Below are 24324 nucleotides of genomic sequence, written 5' to 3'. Positions count from 1 at the left end.
GAAATTTGAGTGACCCTGTTTCTTTGTATAATCAGGTATAGCTCCTTTAAGTTAAGATGTTTTACCTGATTTAGAATGTATTTATCTATAGCTAACCGGGCCTGTCCATCTGAAACCAAATTTAGAAAAAAGTTCAGTCCCTTCCCTGTCAGCACGAAGCAACACATGTGGATTTTCTGCTTCATTTTCTCCAAACTTCAAATTTTTTGTTCAACCACTTCTTTTACTTCGAGCTCAAAATTTACATTACTTCCTAGCTCGTGTTGAGAATATATCAAATTATGGAAATGCCACAGTGCGTCTCCTGGTTGTTTTGTGCAGTGCCAGAGGACACGGCGGCTTTGTGCGTCTCATTAGGGCTGCGCCTCTCGGTAATGGGAGACATGAGGGCCGCATTAGGAGCACAGCCAGTGTTGCATAAATGATCCGCACTCGGGCAAAGATACTGCACTAACACGACCGGCAAAACACATGGGGTTTATTGTTCGGAAGTGCATCTGTGCTATGATTTAATAATAATAATAATATAATGAGAAGACAGTGCAAGTACAGTAGCTTGTTGTGTACTCGGGACTGTTAAATGATGGTTGATGAATAAATAACATAATAATTTTGATTTATCAGTTGTACATTTTGATTTTTGTGGGCAGCCTCCAGTCTTAGTTTGGTTTGAATCCTCTTTTGAATAGATTTCGACACTGTGATCGTACTTGTTTATAAAGTCAAGTGCAAAGTGTAACACAGGCTTTCTCTTAGCGTTTCAATACACTCAACACCTTTGTTTTTGCTCTCATTTTTCCTGGGGTGAACTCAAAGACATAAAACTATATAAACAAACCCTATTTCTCTCAAACATTGTTCACAAAGAAAGTTGAACTGATGAACTGCTGAACTAATGAATAAGATGGTGCTTTTATTTTGGCGTGCTGGATCGAAACAGGAAGTCACTTCTTGGGCGGCGTGCACAGAGTCATCGGGGGAATTTTAACTTCCAAATTACAGACATAGATACAGACGGCGTCTCTGGAATCGCCCATATATGGTCATGTTTGAAAACAGTTAAGGGGGAAAAACAATTTGGAGAAAAATCTAAACTTTCTCTAATTATTCAAAAACTTTAACAAATGCTGAATTATGGTTTTCTCCTAAATAAAGATACAAAGACATGGGGAGGAGCAAAGTGGTTCAACGGCCCATAAATTCATAAAAAACAGAGAATGCTAACATGATGCTACATGTTAGCATCGGGCTAATGCTAACGGTTAGCTAGTGCTAGCTACAACTGCTGTTTCTTCACTTTTACTGAACAATCTGCTGTGAGAAAATATCCATATGGGCCCGATTTACACCTGATTATATGTGATAAATAAGTTCATATTCCACCAGAAAATGGCTAAAAAGAGTGAAAAATTATGTTTCCCAAAAGATTTTATTTTCCCCCTCGGCGAAGCCACGCCCCCTTCTATGACGAGATGTAATCGCCCATGTAAGGTCATGTTTGAAACCAGTCAAGGGGGAAAACATTTTGGAGAAAAATCTACGCTTTTTCTATTTATTCAAAAACTGCTTTAAAGGGACTATTGTTACTTCGGGTCCGAAGTGCCGTCATGCACAAGCTTTATATAGAAACTGCAGTTATGCACAAGACCAGAGGTGGCAGTAGTGAGCATGAAATGACCAACTTGCTTCTAGTCTTTTTAACAAATGCTGACTTATGAATATAGTTTCTACTAAATAAAGATACAAAGACAGGGAGAGGAGTAAAGTGGTTCAACAGCCCATAAATACATAACATTCATGTTAGCATCGTGCTAATGCTAACGCTAGCTAGCGCTATCTATGACTGCCGTTTTTTCGCTTCTACTGAACAATCTGCTGTGAATAAACATCCATATTTATTTGTATGTGATAAATACGTTTATATTTTGCCAGAAAATGGCTAAAAAGAGTGAAAAATTGTGTTTCCGAAAAGATTCTGTTTTCCCCCTCGGCGAGGCCACGCCCCCTTCTATGGCGCGATGCCGTCTGCATCTATTGCAGATTCACATAGGACCTCCGATGACGTCAGTAAATTACTTTTTACCTGATGTCCATAGGTAATTCTAATCCCGTGCGAATAGGGCTTTAGGATTAGACCAGTGTGGGGGGTGGGATCAGGGCGTAACTTGGTTGGAAGGTAGAAAGGCCCATTTTTCAACAATAAAAATATCCATCATTTTTTTTTTTTAAAGATTCTATTTTAATATTTGGGTGAAATGTTACGCGGAGTGACTTTAACTGATTTAAAGAGGGGGTATTATGCAAAATCGACTTTTTCAAGCTTTACATCATGTTATTATGTCATTCCCTCATTAAAAACATGCCTGAAGTGTATTTTTGAGTCATCTGTAAAAACTCTGATGGCAGCCATTTTAGGGATAGGTTTGAATGAGTCCTCCTAGGAACGCCCCCACCTCCTGGAGACGCCTCCGAGCTTTCGTCACCAGCCGAGTAACCAACCACTGCTCCTCAGCAGAACCCCCTCCCCACTGATGCCACAGACAGAGTGTGGAGGGGGCGTGTCGGAAAGGCTCAGAGGTTCTTAAAGAGACAGAGGCCTATTTCAAGACATTCACTACAGCCATTTTGAGAGAGCAATTTTATACAAGGCAGTTATTCTAATTTACTGCATTTACAGACCAACAGAAGGTTTGGTCATCATCGTAGTGTGCTATAGACTGGTGCTATGTGATCTTTAATATGATTTGAAATTTGAATAACATTCCATCATCGTGACATCATAGCGACATCATAGCGGCGCTCATTCTGGAACCTTCTCATTTGCATATGGCATACATGCAGAGACTTACATCATTTGAGCTCTGGATGGGTCAGCAGCCGGACACACCTGCACTTTCGGCCCAGCCTGTCCGTCGCTCCTGCGTCCTGAAACCGCGGCCGTTCGCGACTCTGCGCTAGCACCCAAACATGAGTAGCCCAGTGTCTGCGCCCTCAACATATAGAATTGTGTTGGACGAGATGCGTCGTACAAACTGTTTCTGTGACGCCGTGCTGGACGTCGGAAATGAGAAATTTCCAGTTCATAAAGTCATACTTTGCAGCTCCAGCAAATACTTCAGGTAAGTTACAGTCGCCCAAGCAGCTTTTCCAAGAATTCACACGTACAAGTGGAGTATTAGACCACTTTTATTCTTAAAACTCCCAGATGACTCACTGTACAATTAACTCCCGCCAAAACCGAGTGCATTTTCTCCTGTTCAGCTTCACCCAAACCTAAAAGCCTCTTGAACAGAGCGTCAAAATAGCGACAAAATCGAGATGAAAGCGAAGATGACGACACAACAAAAACATGACGACAAAAGCGAGGGAAAAACGACGAAAACATGATGAAAATCAGTTTTGCGGGTCTTAGCTTTCAAATGAGGAGACTGGAGAAAATGTGGTCGGTAAAGGCAGGCGTTAAGAGGTTGTGTTAATGTTCAGAAAGATCATTCAGTCAAAAACAGGGGAGAAATATTGTACGACAGCAAATTACAATTCATCAAGTAAGAAGCATTAACGCTAGATGTTAGAAAGCAGATCTGTGACGTCACCTCATAACATTGTGTATATTTCATAATATTCTTAAGAAAACTCAACTTAAAACTGGGAAATGAACATTAACATTAGATCTTATTTGTTACTCACTTGTCAAGTTTTTAAAATGACATCTGTTCTTTTCTCCACAGGGCCATGTTCATACGCTGGGACCATCATCGCAGCAAAGAATTCAGGATTGATGGAATATCTTCAGAAATCATGTCACTTGTTCTCGACTACATCTACACAGAATCCGCTGCCATCACCGAGGACAACGTGCAAGATCTGGCGACGGCTGCCGATATGCTCAACTTCGTCAACCTGGTCCAAGCGTGCTTCAAGTTCCTGCAGGGTCAGCTGAGCCCAGCCAACTGCATCGGCATTTGGAGGTTCTCTGATTTGGTGATTTCGCCCGACACGAGGGACTTCGCCAGGCGATACATGATAAACCACTTCGAGGAGGTCGTCGCCTGCGAGGATTTCCAGGAGCTCACGGTGCAAGAGCTGATCAGCATCACTGAGGACGACGAGCTCAACGTGAAGAATGAGTCTGTGGTGTTTGAGGCAATTCTGCACTGGACCAACCACGCCCTGGAGCAGCGCAGACGCGGATTCCCTCAGCTGCTGGCAAAGGTAAACTACATCAATGTGCAGAAAGCTTTGTTTACCTCTCATTTTCTCTCCTTTCAAGTGGATATTGACAACATTCTTTTGTCTCTTTCAGGTGCGTTTCTTTGAGATGTCCTTCGAGTACATCCAGACAAAAGTCCTCCGCAACGCGCTGTTGGAGAGAAACTATGAATGCATCAGCACTGTGGCCAGCACCATGCGGTCTGGCTATGACCGCGTGGTCCGTCGCCGAGTTCCTGGAGCCATCCTCCTGGCGATCGGCGGTTGGAGCGCCGGTGACCCGACCAACATCATCGAAGCGTATGACCACAAGGCCGATCGCTGGATGGATGTGACTGTTCTCCAGGAGAGGCCGAGAGCATACCACGGCTCTGTGTTCGTCAGAGGGTCCGTGTACTGCGTTGGAGGCTTCGACCGAGTGGAGTATTTCAACAGCGTGCGCCGTCTGGACATGGGCACCCGCACTTGGCACGAGACGCCCCCGATGTACCACCGGCGCTGCTACGTGAGCGTCACCGTGCTGGGGGACTGTATCTATGCTATGGGCGGATACAACGGAAACGCACGACTGAACACGGCCGAAGTCTTTGATCTGGAGGCCAACCAGTGGTCTCAGATCGCACCCATGAACGAGCAGAGGAGTGACGCCAACTGTGCCACACTCAATGGAAAGGTAAGTACTGGAGACCCCACGGCAGGGGTAGGCAACGTCAGACCTGGGGGCCAAATCCAGCCCTCCAGCACAGAACCTCTGGCCACCAAGAGGATTTTTAGTAATATTAGTGTGCAAATATGAGATAAAATTTCTGTTAGTACTCTTAAAATGCGAGAAATAGTGTCAGTATTTAAAAAAATATCCCGCTTGGTCATATATGATGTTAAACAGTGATTCTCTACTGGCGGGTCGGGACCCAAAAGTGAGTCACGGAGCCATTTTCAGTGGACAGTCCGAGTCTATAGGGAACTTTTATTCAATATTTTCCATCTGAAACTCCATGGAAGCACTAACTGTGTCTGTTAAAATGAATCTTATTGGGTTGTTTTGCTCATAATTTCAGTCATAATGGGAAATCTACTGCCTGTTCAACAAAAACTTGTGTGGAAAATACAATATTTTATACGATATATGACAAATGACAGTTTATTTGGGTCCTCAGCTTGTCATCTGAGAGTAACGGTGGGTCCCAAAGCCCTGCCACCTGAGAACCACTGATGTAAAACATTGGCATTTGCAGAAAATAGTTCTTTACTTTAGGCCACAGTGTTAAGGTTCGGCCCTTGGGTGTTTTGGTTATGATGCAGGCCCGCCACGACGCAAACTTGCCCTGCCCTAGGGTGATATCTCAAGATGCGCTATATTACATTTATGATTCAGAAAAGGGGCAAATACTGAACTCTGGTGTTTCTGTGTGTGCAGATTTACATTTGTGGAGGCTTCAATGGGACTGCGTGTCTTCAGACAGCAGAGTGCTACGACCCAGAGACAAACCAGTGGACGATGATCGCTCCAATGACAATCCAGCGCAGTGGCCTTGCTGTCGTTGCATACGCGGGTCAAATCTATGCCGTAAGCACCTTTTTACTTTTTGATTCAGACCTATTCTCCAGCTTTAGAAATGAAAAGGAAATTCACTAACACCCCCTCTATCTCGTAGGTGGGAGGATTTGATGGAAATCTCCGTCTCCGCAGCGTCGAGACCTACAATCCCAGCAGCAACACTTGGCAAGAGGTGGCGTCCATGTTCACTTCTCGCAGTAACTTTGGCATTGAGGTGATGGACGATCGCATCTTCGCCGTTGGAGGCTTTAACGGCTTCAGCACTACCTTCAACGTGGAGTCCTACGATCACCTCCTCAACACCTGGACTGACGTCTGTGACATGGACGTCTTTAGGAGCGCTCTGAACTGCTGCGTCATCTCTGGACTCACCAACATGTCCGACTACACGGCGTCCCATCACGCACCGCCGCTGTTGGTGTTGGACAATGACGCAGACCCCGTGGACGAGAATGAGCTCGACTGAACATCAACGCAAAAAACCCAGAGGACCAACAGCCCTGGGATTACCTTAAATAAAGACTCAGCATTCCAAAAACATTTATACATTTGTTACTCCATTAATGTCAGAAATAGAAAAGACAGTTGTCCTGAAGAGACAAAAAAACACTTCCCTCATTTTTCCTCGTTTCTTTGATTGTTTGTTTGTTTGTTTGTTTGTTTGTTTGTTTGTTTGTTTGTTTGTTTGCTTGTTTGTTTGTTTGCTTTTTTGCACAATGTTAACATACACAACACAAATGCAGATATAGTGCCTGTAAGTAGGCTTCGTGTGGACAGGGAAGTAAATATGACAATTAAAAAACGAGAGGAGTCAAATCAAAATTGTTGTACGTTGCATTTTGAGTGAGGAGTGCCAAACAGACCAGAACTGCTGTTCTTCACATGTACTTTAATGCATTCCCAATCACAAGCTTGTAATGATGTCTAGACTAGTTGTGTTTTTAATGTTTTTATTTTTTACATCATGAGCAATATGTGATTCCTCTCTGACCTGTGACTGTTTACAGGTACATCATCTGTGCGTGACTGGGCTCACTCTCTCTGGACCGATGAAGACCTAATCGTCGAAACGCGTGGGTGTCCCAATGCAACAAAGGATTCCCACGTCGGTTGTGCCTCGGACCTCCTCTCTCCTTCCGGATCTTTGAAGAGCATCATTTATCACGTTCTGAACCCACAGCGGCGCTCACTCACCCCCTTATTTCTGTCCAGGTCTGTGTTAGTGAGCACTTCTCCATGTGTGTGTATCCTGGTTTGGCATATCAAGATGCTGATTAGACGCATGAACATTGCACATGTGTGCCTTAGGCTGTCTACAATAAAAGACCACTCTGAAATTACACATAGCAAAATGTCAAAAGTTGGAGCGTGCATTTGACATGCTGACAACAGGAATGTCCACCACAGCTGTTGCCCGAGCATTGAATGTTCATTTCTCTACCATAAACCTTCTCTGAAGGAGTTTCAGAGAATTTGGCAGGACATTCAACTGGCCTCACAACCCCAGACCATGTGTAACCAAACCAGACCCTCCACATCCAGCACGTTCACCTCGTCTGAGACGGGCCACCCGGACAGCTGCTGCAACAATCGATTTGCATGACCAAAGAATTTCTGCACAAACTGTTGGGAACCGTTTCAAGAAAGCTCATCTGCTCGTCGTCCTCATCGGTGTCTCCACCTGACGGCAGCCAGGAGTCGTAACCGACTCGAGTGGGAAAGTGCTCACATTCGATGGTGTCCAGCACGTTCTCTTCACAGATGCACCTCGGTTTGCACTGTTCAGGGCAGATGGTCGACGGCGTGTGTGGGTGAGCGGTTTGCTGACGTTAGTGTTGTGAATCGAGGGGGGTTATGGTTTGGGCAGGTGTATGTTCTAGACAATGAACACAGGGGCATTTTATATTTTATTGACGGCATGGAGATACGTACATCACGAGGAGGCCCTGAGGCCCATTGTTGTGCCATTCATCCACAACCTCATGTTGCAGCGTGATAATGCACTGCCCCATTGTGTAAGGATCTGTTCATAATTCCTGAATGCTGAAAACATTCCAGTTCTGGCATTGCCCACATACTCTCATGTCACCCTTTGAGCATGTTCAATGATGCGATGAAAGGTCAAGCTAAAGTTGGGTCATTCCTTCCACATTTCTCCAAAATGAACCCTTGAATCTCTTTAGAAGTTTTTATTGTTTTTTTGCACAAGCACAGTTCTTTGGGATTGGCAACATTGCTTTCTACATCCTGGGAAATATGCAATGAAATTCTCCCCGCTGTAAAAAGACTAAGTTACTGCTTTAGCGGGACGTGAGTTTCAGCATGTGGACATGACGTACACTGATTAGCATTAAGAGCTGATGTCTGTTACTCTAGTTCTGCGGATTTATGGGTCACAAAGGTAATAGAAAAACCTTGGTCTAAACGCTCCACTGGAAACTGCTGCATGCCGTTCAGCTTCCTGCTCTTATTTTCTCTGACAGCAGAGTAAAACAAACGCGCTCCCGAGCAGCTCTGGAGGCCCCCCCCAGGCCACGGGGGACCCTCAGCCCAAACAGCTGTGGACCAATGTGGAGTCCAGACAAGGTCCAGGGAGAAGAAGCTGAAATGGCACCTGTTGCTAAACCAGGGACAGCTTTAACGTTTAAACACTGATGTCAAGAAAAATGGGCGAAATCAGGAATAAAGAATGTGTGAAAAAGGGCAACACCCGTCAGTTTCTGGGGAGTAACTTCTAAAGGCAAAGGCTCTGTCCCCCAAAATCTGTACTCAAGAGTTTTTAGTAATACACTGATATTACTGCTATGTCATGTAACGTACACTGACCTCTAACACCTTGACTTTAGAACATGCTGTTAATGTAGATTCATGTCTTTGTTCAGTCTTTGTTGTTCCAGGAAAAAACAGATTCCAGCAATTTTACACTTTGGCTGATTTATGAAGGCTTGGGAGCGGCACACACAGTAGGCTATAGTACAACAGTAAATACAGTATCTTGTAAGTCTTGATCCTGTAGATGCAATTTATAGGTTACAATGAGTTAATCGCAAAGACGTTTACAGTGGATAGAGAAAGTCGACACTCCTACACTTTCCCCGTATTTTGTTATGTCTCATCAATTTACACACAATCCCCCATAATGACCAAGTGAATTAAGTGTTTTAGAATGCTTTATGAATGTATTAGAAATTAAACCCTGAAATATTGACTCTCAGAATCGAGCTCAGGTGACTCCTTTTCTCCCTAATCGTCCTTGAGATGTTTCGACAGCTCTCCTGGAGTCCACCTGCGCTAAATTAAATGGATTGGACTTGGTTTGGAAAGCAACACACCTCTCTAAGGTCCCACAGCTGTCAAAGCATGTCAGAGCAGAAACGAAGCCCTGAAGTCAAAGAAACTGTCTGTAAACCTCAGAGAGAGGTTTGTAACGAGGCACCGATCTGGAGAAGGCTGCAGAAAAACTGCAGCATTAAATGTCCCGAAGAGCACAGTGGCCTCCATTATTCATACATGGAAAAAAGAACCACCCAGACTCTTCCTAGAGCTGGCCGTCCGTCCAAACGGAGCAGTCAGGGGAGAATTGCCTCGGTCAGAGAGGTGACGAGAACCCGATCACTCTGACCGAGCTCCAGCATCATTCTGAGGAAATGGGAGAACCTACAGACGGACAACCATCTCTACCATAAAGTCTGATTAGTTCTAAAAAACTTTTTTCACTTCATGATGATGGGGCATTGTGTGTAGATTGAAGAGGGTCTCTTAAATTGCGTCAGTCTTTATCACAGAAATACATTATTCCCGGAGCTTAGAGAACTTATTGTCAGTGTAGTGCACTCACTCTGCTGGTGTTTCGGACACAAGGCTCGCTAATTTTTGCATGGGACAACACACAGCAACAAGAATGGAGTAGGCTACATTCGGTCAGATCATCCGCCACCATGGACTCCACTTTCACTGCTATGCCCACGATACCCAACTCTACATCTCCACCAAATTCATCACCCCGGGTTTTCCTCTCCACCCTCACTGACTGCATCTCCGATATCAAAACCTGGATGGACAATAACTTCCTCAAACTCAACAGCAATAAAACAGGACTCCTCATCACCGGCCCTAAATCTCTCCTCCCCTCTGTCCAGAACTTTACCCTCCTCATCGACGGTCACAGTGTCACCCCCTCCGCCTCTGTACGCAACCTCGGCATCATAATGGACTCCACCCTCTCATACAAAACACACATCAACAACATCACCAAAACATCCTTCTTCCACCTCTGCCCCTCCCTTACCCAGTCTACAGCTGAAATCCTCATCCACGCATTCATCACTTCCAGACTCGTCTACTGCAACAGCCTCCTCTACGGACTTCCCACCACTCACCTCCAAAACCTGCAATACATCCAGAACTCTGCTGCCCGCCTCCTCACCCACACCCGGTCCAGAGAACACATCACCCCCGTCCTCCAGCAGCTCCACTGGCTCCCCGTTCAATATCATATTCAGTACAAGCTCCTCCTCCTCACCGACAAGTCCCTCCATAACCTGGCCCCGCCCGACCTCACCGAGCTCCTGCAACAACACTAACCCACCTCACCTCGCCTCACTCCCATCACCCGCACTAACCGCCGGACCTTGGGTGGACTGAGCCTTCGCCATCGCCGCCCCCCACCCTCTGGAACTCACTCCCACAACCCATTAGAAACTCTGACTCACCACCAACCTTCAAATCAGTATCAAAACCCACCTGTTCAAACTAGCTTTTACTTAAACCCCTTTGTTTTGTTCTATCCCCCATGTAAAGTGTCCAAAAAAGCACTATACAAGTTTGATGTATTATTATTATTATTATTACATGTCCCAATTGCCAGCACTGTCTACTATATAGTGCTGGCCTGTATGGAATGGAGGGTAAAGGACTAGGATGGACATTCGGACACAGCCATAGTCTCACTGATCATCATCATCTCACCTTTAATGATTTCTTGATTACACCTTCTGTTGTGATGCACTGCAAAAAGTAATTAACTAGACTAGTATAAACATCTCAATTTGAGCATAATAATCCAATTTAATCCAATGTTGCTGGGCATTTTCCTAGATTATTTCACTTGTTCTGAGACGTTTCTGACTCGTTTCGATACATTTCGTCCTTATTTCAGGTCATTTTCTTTGCCAATGGGGTAAGAAAGTTGTTCTTATCTCATTGGCAATTTTACTTTCTTATTTCAAGCGAGATTTACACTAGAACTGGTATGAAATGTCCTCAAACAAGCAAAGTAAACGAGTAAATGAGTGAAAATGAGTGAAAACCGCTCAAAACAAGATACATTTCCTCAATTGCACCAGCCCCTATGGCTCCTCCTGCGGGTAAAGGGTCCACTAACCGGGCCTGTTGGTCTCTCATAAGGAGCTTCTGAACCGCTCTTTGTCTGACCCGTCACCTATAGGACCTGTTTGCCATGGGAGACCCTACCAGGGGCACGAAGCCCCCGACAACAGAGCCCCCAGGATCATTCGGGGACTCGAACCCCTCCACCACGTTAAGGTGGCGGTTCCAGGCGGGGGTGATGTGGTCCTTGCCAGTGAAGTCAAATAGTTTGCTGTAAACCGCAGCTCCTTTGCGGTACATTCACTTTTCATTGACTTGCATATTTTAAGCTGATGACTGACGAACAATGTAATATCTATTATGGGCTGTTGGTGTCAAAGCTCCCCATTACTCATAAACCTGTGTTATCTGCTCTTCCTGTTGATACTTCTGAGTTTCTCGCGCTTGAAGGAAGTCCCACCCATCCTCTCCCTCTTCTCTCTTTTTCTGTTTGTTACGGTTTGCTGTATAAACTGTTTGGCCTCAGACTAAAGCGGAGTAAAACTAACCAGCCGTGTGCGGATGTGAGCACAGCGTCGCCTCAGAGTCACTTCCTGTTCCCATGGGTCGAGGAGCCGTCACTCAAGTGAGAGGAACTGAAATGAACAAAAGCAACTGAGGGAAGAAACACAGACGGGTGACAGTGAGTGAACTGCAGTCCATTACTATAATATACTATAACATACTATAATACTATATTTCATTATAGTATGTAGTATGCCTTGTAACACTTCGAGGCTTTCCTGGCAAAAAAGTCTTGTACGGTTCAAAGCCTCAGAGCTGTTTTATTTGGTTTGAACACTGACCTCTTGTGGACAAACTTTAGTATGTATTGACGTTTATTTAACCAGGATAGTCCCACTGAAAGGGGAACCTATTGTACATGTTCTTAGTGGTGGGGAAACCGGAGTACCCGGAGGAAACCTACGCAGACACGGGGAGAACATGCAAACTCCACACAGAAAGGCCTCGTCCTGGTGGGAATCAAACCCGGGACCTTCTGGCTGTGAAGCACGAGCACTAACCACTGCGCTACCGTCCCGTATCACGACTTCTCATGAACACGACTGAAGCACCAACACAATCATATAAAAGCAGGACTTTATAAAGAATAGGAAAGCATTTATTCTGGCAGACCCACAGCAGTGCAGACAACGTTCGCCACATGAATGCGGTTAAATGGGAAATGAGGGAAATATAGCACATTTTGTCATTAATAATGATATACTGCTATATAGACCTAAAAACATCTGCACTTCGCCGCTCAAGGCAGCACAGTGAAACGCTCTGAGGCGATGACCCACTTTGAGACGCAGGATGAAGCCGTTTTGGAGACAGTCACGTGACCAGCTGTTACTGAAACAGGCTCTGACGCAGTGTTTCGAAGCAATCTGCTCCGGAGCACCAAGTATTTTGGCCATGTAGTCGTCAGTATGCACTTCCTGACCAAAACAACTAACTTGTGGTCTGGGGTCACTGCAGTCGGTCAGGTCTAGGTTCAGCAACACTATGGCTGCGTCTGAAACCATCAAATTATAGCCTCTAACACTAGCAACTAGCTCCTCAACCTTTCATGAGGTCGACTGTTAGATCTGTGCAGTTAGTGAACTAGAGCTTCAGCTGCATTTTGAACAATCCGGCCTCCTTAAACAGGGGAAAGGGAAGTGACATCACCAACAGCTGTTTTTCTTCTTCTTTAAAGTTATTGGTGGAGTGCAGGCCAAACAAAAGTGCATGTCAAAGACATTTAAGGAGAAAAATAAATCCAGAAGATCCAAACATTTCCCTTTAGTGTTATTTTATTTCAACAGCTGTTTCTTAAAGCTACAGCAGCAAATGATCCATGTGGCTTAAGTTTCTACTAAATGAAAACAAAAGCATTTAATCCGTTTCCTGAGTTTCCTCTTTAACACTGACATGTGACTGAGCTGTGGGGACGACAACATGGATTTATCACTTTTATAAAGTTTGGCTTGTGCAGAATCTTAATTTTTAATAATTATTTTTATTATTAAATGTGCTCCTGTCAATCAACAGTGGTTGCGCATGAATCACTCGAGGGTGGGGGCGAGGGGGGTTTTGGCGCAGTGGCTCCTAATCACTGGTTAGTTAGCATCAGAGGTCCCTATGCTAAAGTGGCTATGATAGTTAGCATCAGAGGTCCCTATGCTAAAGTGGCTATGATAGTTAGCATCAGAGGTCCCTATGCTAAAGTGGCTATGATAGTTAGCATCAGAGGTCCCTATGCTAAAGTGGCTATGATAGTTAGCATCAGAGGTCCCTATGCTAAAGTGGCTATGATAGTTAGCATCAGAGGTCCCTATGCTAAAGTGGCTATGATAGTTAGCATCAGAGGTCCCTATGCTAAAGTGGCTATGATAGTTAGCATCAAGGCTCCTTTTCCTAGCTACTTCCTAACTGACTTACCAATTCGGAAGCAACTTGCCATGGCGGACGCTGACGCACATCCGGTTTGGCGTAAGAGCTCTTAGCAATCTGCTCGTTTCGGACGCAGCCATTGTGTCCAAAGAGTGAGATCAGCTGACGACCTGAACACATAACCCTGAGCAGGTTATTCCATCAATGGATTTCTTCTTCCCTGATGGCACAGGCATATTCCAAGATGACAAAGCCAGGATTCAGGCTCACATTGTGAAAGAGTGGTTCAGGGAGCCTGATGCATAATTTTCACACATGGATTGATCACCGCAGAGTCTTTGGGGTGTGCTCGAGAAGGCTTTGCGCAGTGGTCACACTCTCCCATGATCGATATAAGATCTTGGTGAAACATTTATGTAACACTGGATCTCATGGCAGAAGCTTATTGAAACAATGCCAGAGCGAGTGTGTGCTGTAATCAACGCTAAAGGCCAAGCACTGGAGCGTGTGACTTTTTTATGGGCGAGGCAGTGACGAACATTCATTCTGCTGTTTTTAGTCCTTGAGAAAGACTTGAATGACGGTGAAAGTGCAGTGAATTTCCTGGTAATTACTGGGCACAAAGGGGTCGGATGAGCTTGAGAGGCAAAGAACATAGTTGACACCTCCCAGCACCTCTTCTGAGGCAGGAATTCACGCTTCCATCTGGATGTTGTTATGAATCAACAGCACGATGCAGGGCCAACAGATTAAAAACAAATCTGACGTGATGCAATTCACCAATTAAACGTTCACTTTTGTTTGCCCTGTGAGGAGGGAGCTGCTGTTGTGATGTTGGGTTCTACCAAAACAAAGAAACCTGGTTGTTGTCTTGTTTTCCACTTTTATGTCAAGGGAGGTTCTAAATTCATACATTCCTGGAAAGCTGACAGAAGTTTAGGGAGAGGAAGCTTGTACCAGGGGTTCACAACACGAGGGTTGGGACCCTTCAGCTCGCTAGCCATCGAATTGGGTCCCAACAACAAAACAAATATATTTACACTATATTTGATTTAAAAAACAAACATAAAAAATACTGTAAATATTGCATCTGAATGTTTATTGAGGTGATCCTTTTGCCGGTGCCTTATAAGTATTTTATCTTGTGAATGGACTCTGAAGTACGGATGCTCACTGGCCACTCACTGAACAAACCTGCTGTCACTTTGCCCCTGCCCAGGGACGACAGATGAAAATTATCTTGTAGTTATGTCTGTGTAATAGCCACATATGTAACACTTTACATTACGGGCCGGTAAGTCTGTGGTACTTCTAGTGGTAATTACTAGTAATGACAGTGGTGCTTACAGTGGTAATAACAGGATAATTACTATGATATTGTTGTGCTACTAAAAGTCATAATTACTAGTCATTAGGGTTAGGGAGACACAGAGTTACCATCTCTCATTACTAAGAGATACAGTGGTAACTCTTAGTAATGAAGGTCATACTTCTATGTACTTTGGTACTTTAAATGATAGTTTCTAGTAGTTTCAGTGATACAGCTATGGTACTTATTGCTACAGCAGCAATTCATAAGTAGTACATGTGGTACTTCTACACACAGACGTAATTTCTAGGATTGTGTGACTATAAAACAATATAAAACAGCATTAGGGAAAACAAGAAGCACAACCTTGATTACTAAGAGTTACCACTGTATCGAGAAGTACATAACTTGTAAGTAAGTAATGTTTATTTAGATAGCACCTTTCACAAACAAAAGTCACAAAGTGCTTCACAAAAATACAAAATAGAAATACAAAGTACATTTACATTGACAGTCACAAAAAACGTGGTTATGAAACAAACCCTATTCCACTGGAATTTAAAATGCTTTCTGAAACAAGTAGGTTTTCAGTTTACTCTTAAAAACATCAACACTATCAAGTAACCGCAAGGAAAGCGGAAGATCGTTCCAGAGTGTCGGCGCGATCTCCTCTGGTCTTAAAACGAGTACGAGGGACCATGAGAAGGTTCTGATCCTGAGACCTCAGCCTCCGAGAGGGGGTATACGGACACAACAAGTCTCTAATGTAGGAGGGAGCCTGGCCATGCAAGGCTCTGAAGGTCAGCACCAGGATTTTAAAATGGAAACGAAAACTGACTGGAAGCCAATGAAGGGCTTTCAGAATGGGAGTAATATGGGCCCTTCTGTTTGTGCGAGTCAGTAACTTCACTGCAGAGTTTTGTACCTGCTGAAGACGAGACAGCTGCTTTTTGTTCAGACACGAGAATACACTGTTACAATAGTCCAAACGGGAAGACACAAAGGCGTGGATCATCATTTCAAGATCATCTCTGGACACAATTGATTCTCACTTGTAATTCTCACTATAGTATCCTTTAAGCACCACGATAAGTACGTAGAATTACCACTGTAATTACCACCACAAGTACCACTGTTTGTACCACTGTAAGTACCACCGTAAGTACCACTGCAAGAACCACAATAAGTACCTAGAGTTACCAGTGTAAATGCCACCATAAGCACCACTGTAAGTACCACTGTAAGTACCAAGGACTTACCGGCCCGTAATGTAAAGTGTTACCTATATCAATAATCAGCTTTGTACTTGGCCTCTCAGAAAATGAAGTCAGCAAATATGCCTCTCACTGTTCGCTAAACCCATTCCTAGATTAGTGATGCTAAGGATGGCCCTGTCAGCTTTTAAAGGGCGTGTAAAACATGGGTCACGGTCTGTGCACTGCTGCCGCTCCCTCTGCGTCCGTCAAACTCACTGCAGCTTCAGATGATTATCCCGGACAGAGTGTGAGAGAGCGGCCGCAGATACGAGCCTGGCGTTTCATAACAACTCCAAGGTAAGTCTCACTTCTCTGGTAAAACTATCAACACGGACCCCTTAACAGCAGCCTTGGACCTACACTCACTAATGCCGAGCAGCTTTTGGCCATAGGCTTTATTGCAAACACATGCACTGCTGGACGAGGAGGTGTTAGAAAAATGTTATTCAATTATAGCAAATCGCTGTAGGTACAAAAGCACCATTCAACCCCGATCCAAGTCCGGGAAATGTTCCTCTCAAGTGAAACAGTAGAAGAAACTATATGTTAACAAGAGGGTCAGGGGTTTAAATCCCACCCCAAGCACATACCATTGGGCAAGACACTTCACCAATCATTGTGTAACTGCAGCGCCAACACAAACAATGCGGTGAAGTGCAGTTATTAACATGAATTGCATTGCCACCGGCTGATTCTCATTGGTGATTTGAACATGAAAGTGGGCTCCAGCGTTAGTATTTATGGACAGACTGTGATTCTGTGTTGCGCACTGCATCAACATGCTCCTCTAAACCGCCGTCCGAGCGCAGAGGCTTCATCAGCCTGGACCAGAGACACTCGAGCCTGGGCAGCGGAGACGTTCATGGTGGGGTCGGCCCGTCATTCTGACACACCTCCATAGCGACAATCTGACACTTTTTGACACTGCTATTCCAACAATTGGTCCTTAAGGTTTGGGCTAATGTAAGGTTAGAGTTAGTTTGTAAACTCCACTATCCTTAAGGCTTGGGCTAATGTAAGGTTAGGTTTAGTTTGTAAACTCCACCATCCTTAAGGCTAGGGCTAATATAAGGTTAGAGTTAGTTTGTAAACTCCACTGTCCTTAAGGTTAGGGCTAATGTAAGGTTAGGTTTAGTTTGTAAACTCCACTATCTTTAAGGTTAGGGCTAATGTAAGGTTAGGTTTAGTTTGTAAACTCCATTCTCCTTAAGGTTAGGGCTAATGTAAGGTTAGAGTTAGTTTGTAAACTCCACTATCCTTATGGTTTTGGTTAAGGTAAGGTTTAGTTTGTAAACTCCACTCTCCTTAAGGTTTTGGCTAAGGTAAGGTTAGGTTTAGTTTGTAAACTCCACTCTCCTTAAGGTTTTGGCTAAGGTAAGGTTAGGTTTAGTTTGTAAACTCCACTCTCCTTAAGGTTTTGGCTAAGGTAAGGTTAGGTTTAGTTTGTAAACTCCACTCTCCTTATGGTTTTGGTTAAGGTAAGGTTAGGTTTAGTTTGTAAACTCCACTATCCTTAAGTTTTGGCTAAGGTACGGTTAGGTTTAGTTTGTATCTGTTCCCAGCTGGAGGAAAGCTCTCCTCTGGCTGAGAGGCTTGTACTGCAGTCCCACCCAGCTGACTGAATCCACGGAGCATGACCACAGCCACTTTTCACTGGTTCACATCAGATGGTTCAGATGGAGGCTAAATCAGATGCAGATGCAAACAATACCAATTGGAACAAGGAATAAAGCCATCTGGCAAAATTTGGCCAAAGTTCTGATAACTTCATTTCCCCCAATTGAACGAAGAAATGGCCTTTTTATTGTAGGAACCTAAACACTCTCAGTCTTCTTTCTGCATCCTCCACAACAGCCCAGAGCACTTTTACCCTAAACCCACCTCTCCCCTCATTTCCCTGCGTCTGTGTTCTGCCAAATTCAACATCCACTGTCTCCGGAGGCCCTCGGGAGGAACAGAGAGCCCTATTAGAGACATTACTGTGTTTTTCTGGGCCGCCTCATCTGAAACTTCACGGCCCATGCTTGAACTCATCAGCGCGCTTCAATGATAATCTATTTTGTCCGTTTCTGTCGAGAGTTAAGTCTCGGGATCTGCCTGAGTTGATCGTCAGACTCCTGTTTTCCCTGTCAGGGGGATTGTAGAACAACACAAAGCCATCTATAACATGTGATAAGACAAATGGGATCAGTGACTATTGTGGACGAGGAAGACAAGACATTTTAAAAATGCCGGGCCGGTTCCATAACCAGCTGATACACGTGTTTTCATTGGACGGAGCGAGTGTCCGTCAAATCTAGTTCAAAAACCCGCGAAATTAGCGTAAATGTGACACTTCCACAGATACACATGTTAACCTCTTACCACCCGCCTTAACCGAGAGCATTTTCTCCAGTTCGGCTGAAAGCTAAAATCTAGAAAAGTGATGGTAACTTTTTGTCACGTTGTTGCTGCATTTTTGTCATGTTTTTGTTGCTTTTTCATTACTTTTTTGTGGCTTTTTGGCATTTTTTCGTCACTTTTTTGTCACTTTGTCATTGTGTTTTCGTTTCTTGTTTTTCATCGCTTTTTTCACGTCATTGTTGTTTTTTCATCGCTTTTTTCATTGCTTTGTCGTCACGTTTTCATCACATTTTGTCACTTTTTTGTTGCTTTTCCAGCACATTTTTGTTTTTGGATGCTTTTCTTTTAAGCTTTTAGATTTTAGATTTGGGTAAAGCTCGGTTACGCCCGGGGGTGAGGGTAAGGTAAAGTGAGAGGTCAGACCGGTGGCCCTAGAGCCGGTGGCCCTTCTGTGCTCTTCCAGATGGACATATGGCCAGTCCGCCCCTGAACACAGCTGTAATGTTTTATGTTTTTTTATCCGTAAAATGGCGATACTGGGGGAAAAAAACTTCATCAGTTTCATCACGGACATTTTGGCATCACGTTCTCAAGAGGAACTCCGAAAGAGATGCGGGACTTTGTGGAGAACAGCAGCGGAGCCGAGGCCCGACTCTGCCGGGATGACGAGAGAGAAGTTTCCCCACATTAGACGCACTGGAACCCGGCACGGATCCGAGGCTCGCCGCGGTCACCGGACAACCGGACGCACGGGTGACACGGAGTCTGAGACACGAGGACGTTTGAGGACCGCGATGGAAGAGGACAGATGAGCTACGGAGTTGGCAGTGACGCATATGGTGGAGAAGAAGGACTCACGAAGACATCCATGGTAAGTAATGCTTTGGTGTCGTTGCTGTTGTGAGTAAAATGGCGATAACCTAAGCCACCCATATAACATAATGTGAGAGTGGTGAATTGTGCACAGCCCGTTCAGTTCCTCCACATTGGCAGGGCTGAAGATCTGGGGCTGCTTTTGGTCCTCACATATTGCATGTGGAGCTAAGTTTGTGATTGTGAATCATCATCACAATTGGTCAGATACAATACGTACAATGAAGTTTTTTCTGAATTGGGTTAAATGTACCATAGATAATGAAGTGATCGAACGAGTAGACAAGTACAGTTTTCTGGGAGTAGTCCTGTATCAAAAACTGGAAATCCTACATACTGTATATAAAATTCAAATTAGCCAAAAGCATTGCACTAATAGGCAAAGTAAAATATATTGGACAGCAAATCCCTATACATTCTTTATTGCTCTCTTGTGTTGCCCCATATAAGTTATGGTATTGAAGTCTGGGGTAATACTTATAAAAAACATATAAGCACTCTTATCGTACTCCAGAAAACAGCTCTGAGAATTGTCCATAAAACAGGGTTTCGTGATCACACAAACCCTCTATTTCTAAAGTCAAACATAATCAGCTTCCTTCAAATATTCAGAAGATGTTCAGCAATAGAGATGAAAGAATAAATCTTCGAGGAAAGATGAACCTTTAAAAACAACTGGTCCGCAGCTGCTTAAAGAGTCTGTTCCTGACTGAAGGGATCTTTGGAATGACCAAGATGAGGAACTTAAGGTTAGCACCTCGTTTGAGCAATTCAAACATAAATGTAAAAAAGCAATATTAGACCAATATGCTAATGTGAAGCCATGACCCAAACTGTAACCTGTTGCATCTTAATGTGATCGTGTGCATATGGACATTATTGTTGTGATTATCAACCAAGGAATTGTATCAAAGGAATGAATTGAATGTCAACGGCTTTGTTTGTTAATGTATGAGGGGGTTGGCATTTATAAGTTATCTTCTGCCTACTCCCTTTGGGAACATTGTTGTTATTAATAACAACCCTGCAGCCCAAATAAACCAAATAAACTAAACTAATAGACGTCTTATATGGTCGTAATTCAGGGATAAAACAAACGACCTCTTGTGTTGTTTTCTGTTGGAGGACAGTCTCAACAGAGACCATGCCCTCACCTCACAGCACATTATCTATGCTGGAGGGCTGGACATTGCCTCCCCCTGCCCTATACAAAAAAGGGGACAGACAAATGAAAAAAACATTACATATTGGATATATCATGTTGTTGTTTTTTTTTTTTTTTTTACTTAATAACCACATCTGGACACATTTCAATAAAGCAGATGTTCTGTATGTCTTTGTATGTGTTTTGTGGGTTGTCTTAAACAAGGAAGTCACAGACCTCTGCAGTTGTTACTTCTATAAACTCCCTTTATAAACAGATTTACATGTTCAGTGACTCACTGTCTCCTCATCCAATTGACCAATTCAAGCAGCATTAGCAGCATCAGTGAAGCGTCCTCCGGGATTAATGTCCTTATTGAGTGTAAGTGGTAAAGCAGTCCAATCAAATACACTATTGTTTACTATAGTAAACAGGCCTGGCTCTGTGCACGTATGACCAATGGTTGGTTTAATGCCATGAAAAGGGGCTTTGTAATGTTGAAATGTCAAAATAAATGTGATTTTAACTTAATTAACGTCCATATAGGTCACAACCCTTTATCTAGTTAAGAAAAAAGATCGTACCCTTTTCTCACACTAGACTGAGCTGCTCTTGTAACTGAAATATAAACTTTTGCTTCCAGTACTTTTATGACTTGGCAAAAACACTTTACAGCCTGTTGAATGTTTATGGCTGCATCTGCCGTGAACTTCACAAATAAACAATGCGAGACACAAGGGGAATGTCAGTAACACTGGGGATTAGCCGGTGCTCGCAGACAACGTGTTGGTGACTCGAGGCAGAGCTCCTTTAATAACCTGTGCGTGAGATCCTGCCTAAGAGAGTCTGAACGAGCAAAACCCAAACTTCATATACAGAGAAACAACAGTGGAATTTATAAAACCCTCCATTTTCAATAAAAGAATTGTACAAGTTACATAAAATTGTGTCACACACATTAAAAGAACGGAGCTTCCTCAGAGGATAAATTCTCTGTTGACCTTTTTTAATAATTGCTTCTGTATTTGACTCGAACTTTAGCTGAGTCAAATACAGTTGCGTTTTGGTTCATATGGCTCTACCCATGAAAAGACTTGTCCACAAGCAGAGCTGTTAAATAAATAAATAAATTCTATTCTCTGAGCGACAGGAAGCCAGTGCAGAGACCGGAGCACTGGACTAATACGGTCGTATTTCCTGGTTCTTGTCAGAACTCGAGCAGCAGCGTTCTGGATGTTCTGCAGCTCTGACAGTGAGCAGCCGTTACAGTATCTAACCTGTGGAGACAAACACATGGATAAGTCTCTCTAAGTCTGGTTTTGACACTATTCCTCTGATCTTAGCCATGTTTTTCAGATGGTAGAAAGCTGCTGATGTCATTGCTTCGATGTGGCTGTTTAAAGGAATAGGCCACCGTTTTTCCATACTGAGATATGTTCTTACCTGAGCTTTGACGAGTTCTTTAGGACCTGTCTGATCTTCCCCCGTGCCTTCAGTCACGTAAACACAGCGCAGACGGCGTTAGCATTTAGCCTCTCCCTCTCTCCACTATAGCTCCAAAACAGGTCAAGATAGAAGCTACCAAGCTCTTCCACGTTTTCCCTATTTAAATATGGTTACGTGAAGTGTTCCACTACAAAGTATAATTACACATTATAACACCAAGAGTAGTTCGAAATCCGTGCAGTGATATCTTCACTTTACTGTGCGGATGCCAAACTACTCCTGGTATTATTACGCCTTACAATATAGTCCCCCCTTTTATCCGCTTAGAAAATCCACATTGTTTAATTTTGTGTAAATATACTTGGAGCTATAGTGGAGAGGGGGAGAGGCTAAATGCTAACGCCGTCTGTGCTGTGGTGATTGAAGACCAGGCAGGCCCTAAAGAACTCGTCAAAGCTAAGGCAAGAACATATCTCAGTATGTAAAAACGGTGGCCTATTCCTTTAAGTTCAGGTCTGAGTGAGTCCACGATTACTCTGAAATTTCGAACCTGATTTTTTTTGTTTTAGAGAGAAATTACAGCTACAGTAAAACTTTCACACACTACAAGCTCACAATTAAAAAGATGCCAGAAGCAAGTGCACAACACTCATTACTCAAAGTCCCAAAGCCTTAAAAAGCTGTATCGCTATAGCATACATAACCTTACCTTACCTTACCTTATATTACCTTACCTTACCTTACCTTACCTTACCTTACCTTATATTACCTTACCTTACCTTACCTTATATTACCTTACCTTACCTTACCTTACCTTACCTTACCTTATATTACCTTACCTTACCTTACCTTACCTTACCTTACCTTATATTACCTTACCTTACCTTACCTTACCTTATATTACCTTATATTATCTTATTATTACTTTACCTTTCATCCCTGTGGATCGTTTCAGCATGACCCCACTCTATAGTTACTCTGAAGATGCAGATGTTGGTGAGTGAGATCAGAAATGTGGATCCACATTTTGGGCCAGAAACACACAATAAATCCCCGGCTATAGTTTCAAACATTTTTTCTGTGTCTCACGTTAGCACACATTAAACTTTGGCGTAGGTTTTATCCCGAATATCCCTCTAGTAACAATCATTTCTATTCATACAGCTGGTATTGGCCCAAATGGCAGCGAGTGGTTTTGTATTATGTATTATATGGGGGAAATGCATGACTTGGGCCATTTCTTTGACAATATTTTCTCAAATCCGCATCCTCCTCACAGCCACCATTATATTGATCTTACTGAGCCGTGACCTGGCCCTGAATGTGTAAAACTATGAATTTCTCACAGGAACTAAAAAACTGACAGAAAAGCGTCACTCCAGCCAGCCTCATGTGGAGTCCACCTGCTAAACATCACACACCCATCCTCTTTCCAGTGCGGATTCACAGTCCTGAAGACCAAAACAGATTTTGGCTGTGCTGTTTGGCGACTGCTCCTCGGTGGGTCCAGATGAGAGACATTTATGCGTCTATTGTTAATGACAAGACTTGGAGATGGACTGGAGATTGCTGATGTACTGTCTTCATACACTGTAACAGTAAAAGCTCCCACTGATCCGCTTCCAAAAGGGTTTACGGCCAACAACTTTGAAGGAGCGCACATAAACGTTGAATCAACTTATGACAACCAAAAGAAAGATGTACGGCTTATGTCAGTGTCATTTACACAAACAATATTTCACTTTGCTGTTTTGCTATTGTTGTCTGTACAAACAGTACTGCACAGGAGTCACTATGGAGTAATGGTTGCAGAGCCGACACAGTGGAGCTGGAAAAACAGGGAATATCTCAGGCACAGAGGATGATACTTTAACCAAAAGACGGGTATAATAAGACACATAAGTAATGTGCATAAAAATATCAATATGTCTGTACCGGGGCATATATCAAAAGTATGGTCTTTATCCGGGGCTGCCAAACACTTTGGGCCCAGACCCCAAAAATGCCCACACAAACAACCCGGGAACCGCATTGTTAAAGTTATTGACTCTTATGCTATTTTAAAGCCACACCACATAAGATTTCAACCAATAGACAGAATAAAATCCAACTTTATTCATATAATAATAATGCATCGGTTTTATATAGCGCTTTTCTGGACACTCAAAGACGCTTTACATTGCATTATTCATTCACTCCATACCCGGTGGTGATAAGCTACTATTGTAGCCACAGCTGCCCTGGGGTAGACTGACGGAAGCGAGGCAACCAGTCTGCGCCATCGGCCCCTCCGACCACCACCACTCACTCACACACTACATTCGCTAGGCTTCCTGGTGTTCCCAAACGGTCTCCCATCCAAGTACCGACCAGGCCCTTCCCTGCTTAGCTTCCAAGGTCTGACGGGATTGCACTTGTTGTCCAAAATGCAGTACACAGA

The 24324-nt window shown here is 43.6% G+C and overlaps 1 protein-coding gene across 1 annotated transcript; it reads left to right on the top strand.

Moving 5' to 3' along the window:
* Nucleotides 1-3018: 3018 nt before the first annotated feature.
* Nucleotides 3019-6233, top strand: LOC306963462 (kelch-like protein 10; the record flags this gene model as incomplete). Its single annotated transcript, XM_079557033.1, has 5 exons — nt 3019-3119; nt 3729-4212; nt 4304-4882; nt 5627-5776; nt 5865-6233. 5 exons carry the CDS (start codon nt 3019-3021, stop codon nt 6231-6233), a joined length of 1683 nt encoding a protein of 560 aa, XP_079413159.1.
* Between the last annotated feature and the right edge of the window lie 18091 nt (nt 6234-24324).

This window comes from Gobius niger (genome assembly GCF_951799975.1).
Source record: "Gobius niger genome assembly, chromosome: 5".
Classification (NCBI taxonomy): Eukaryota; Metazoa; Chordata; class Actinopteri; order Gobiiformes; family Gobiidae; genus Gobius; species Gobius niger.
This window is presented reverse-complemented; position numbering and strand designations above follow the sequence as displayed.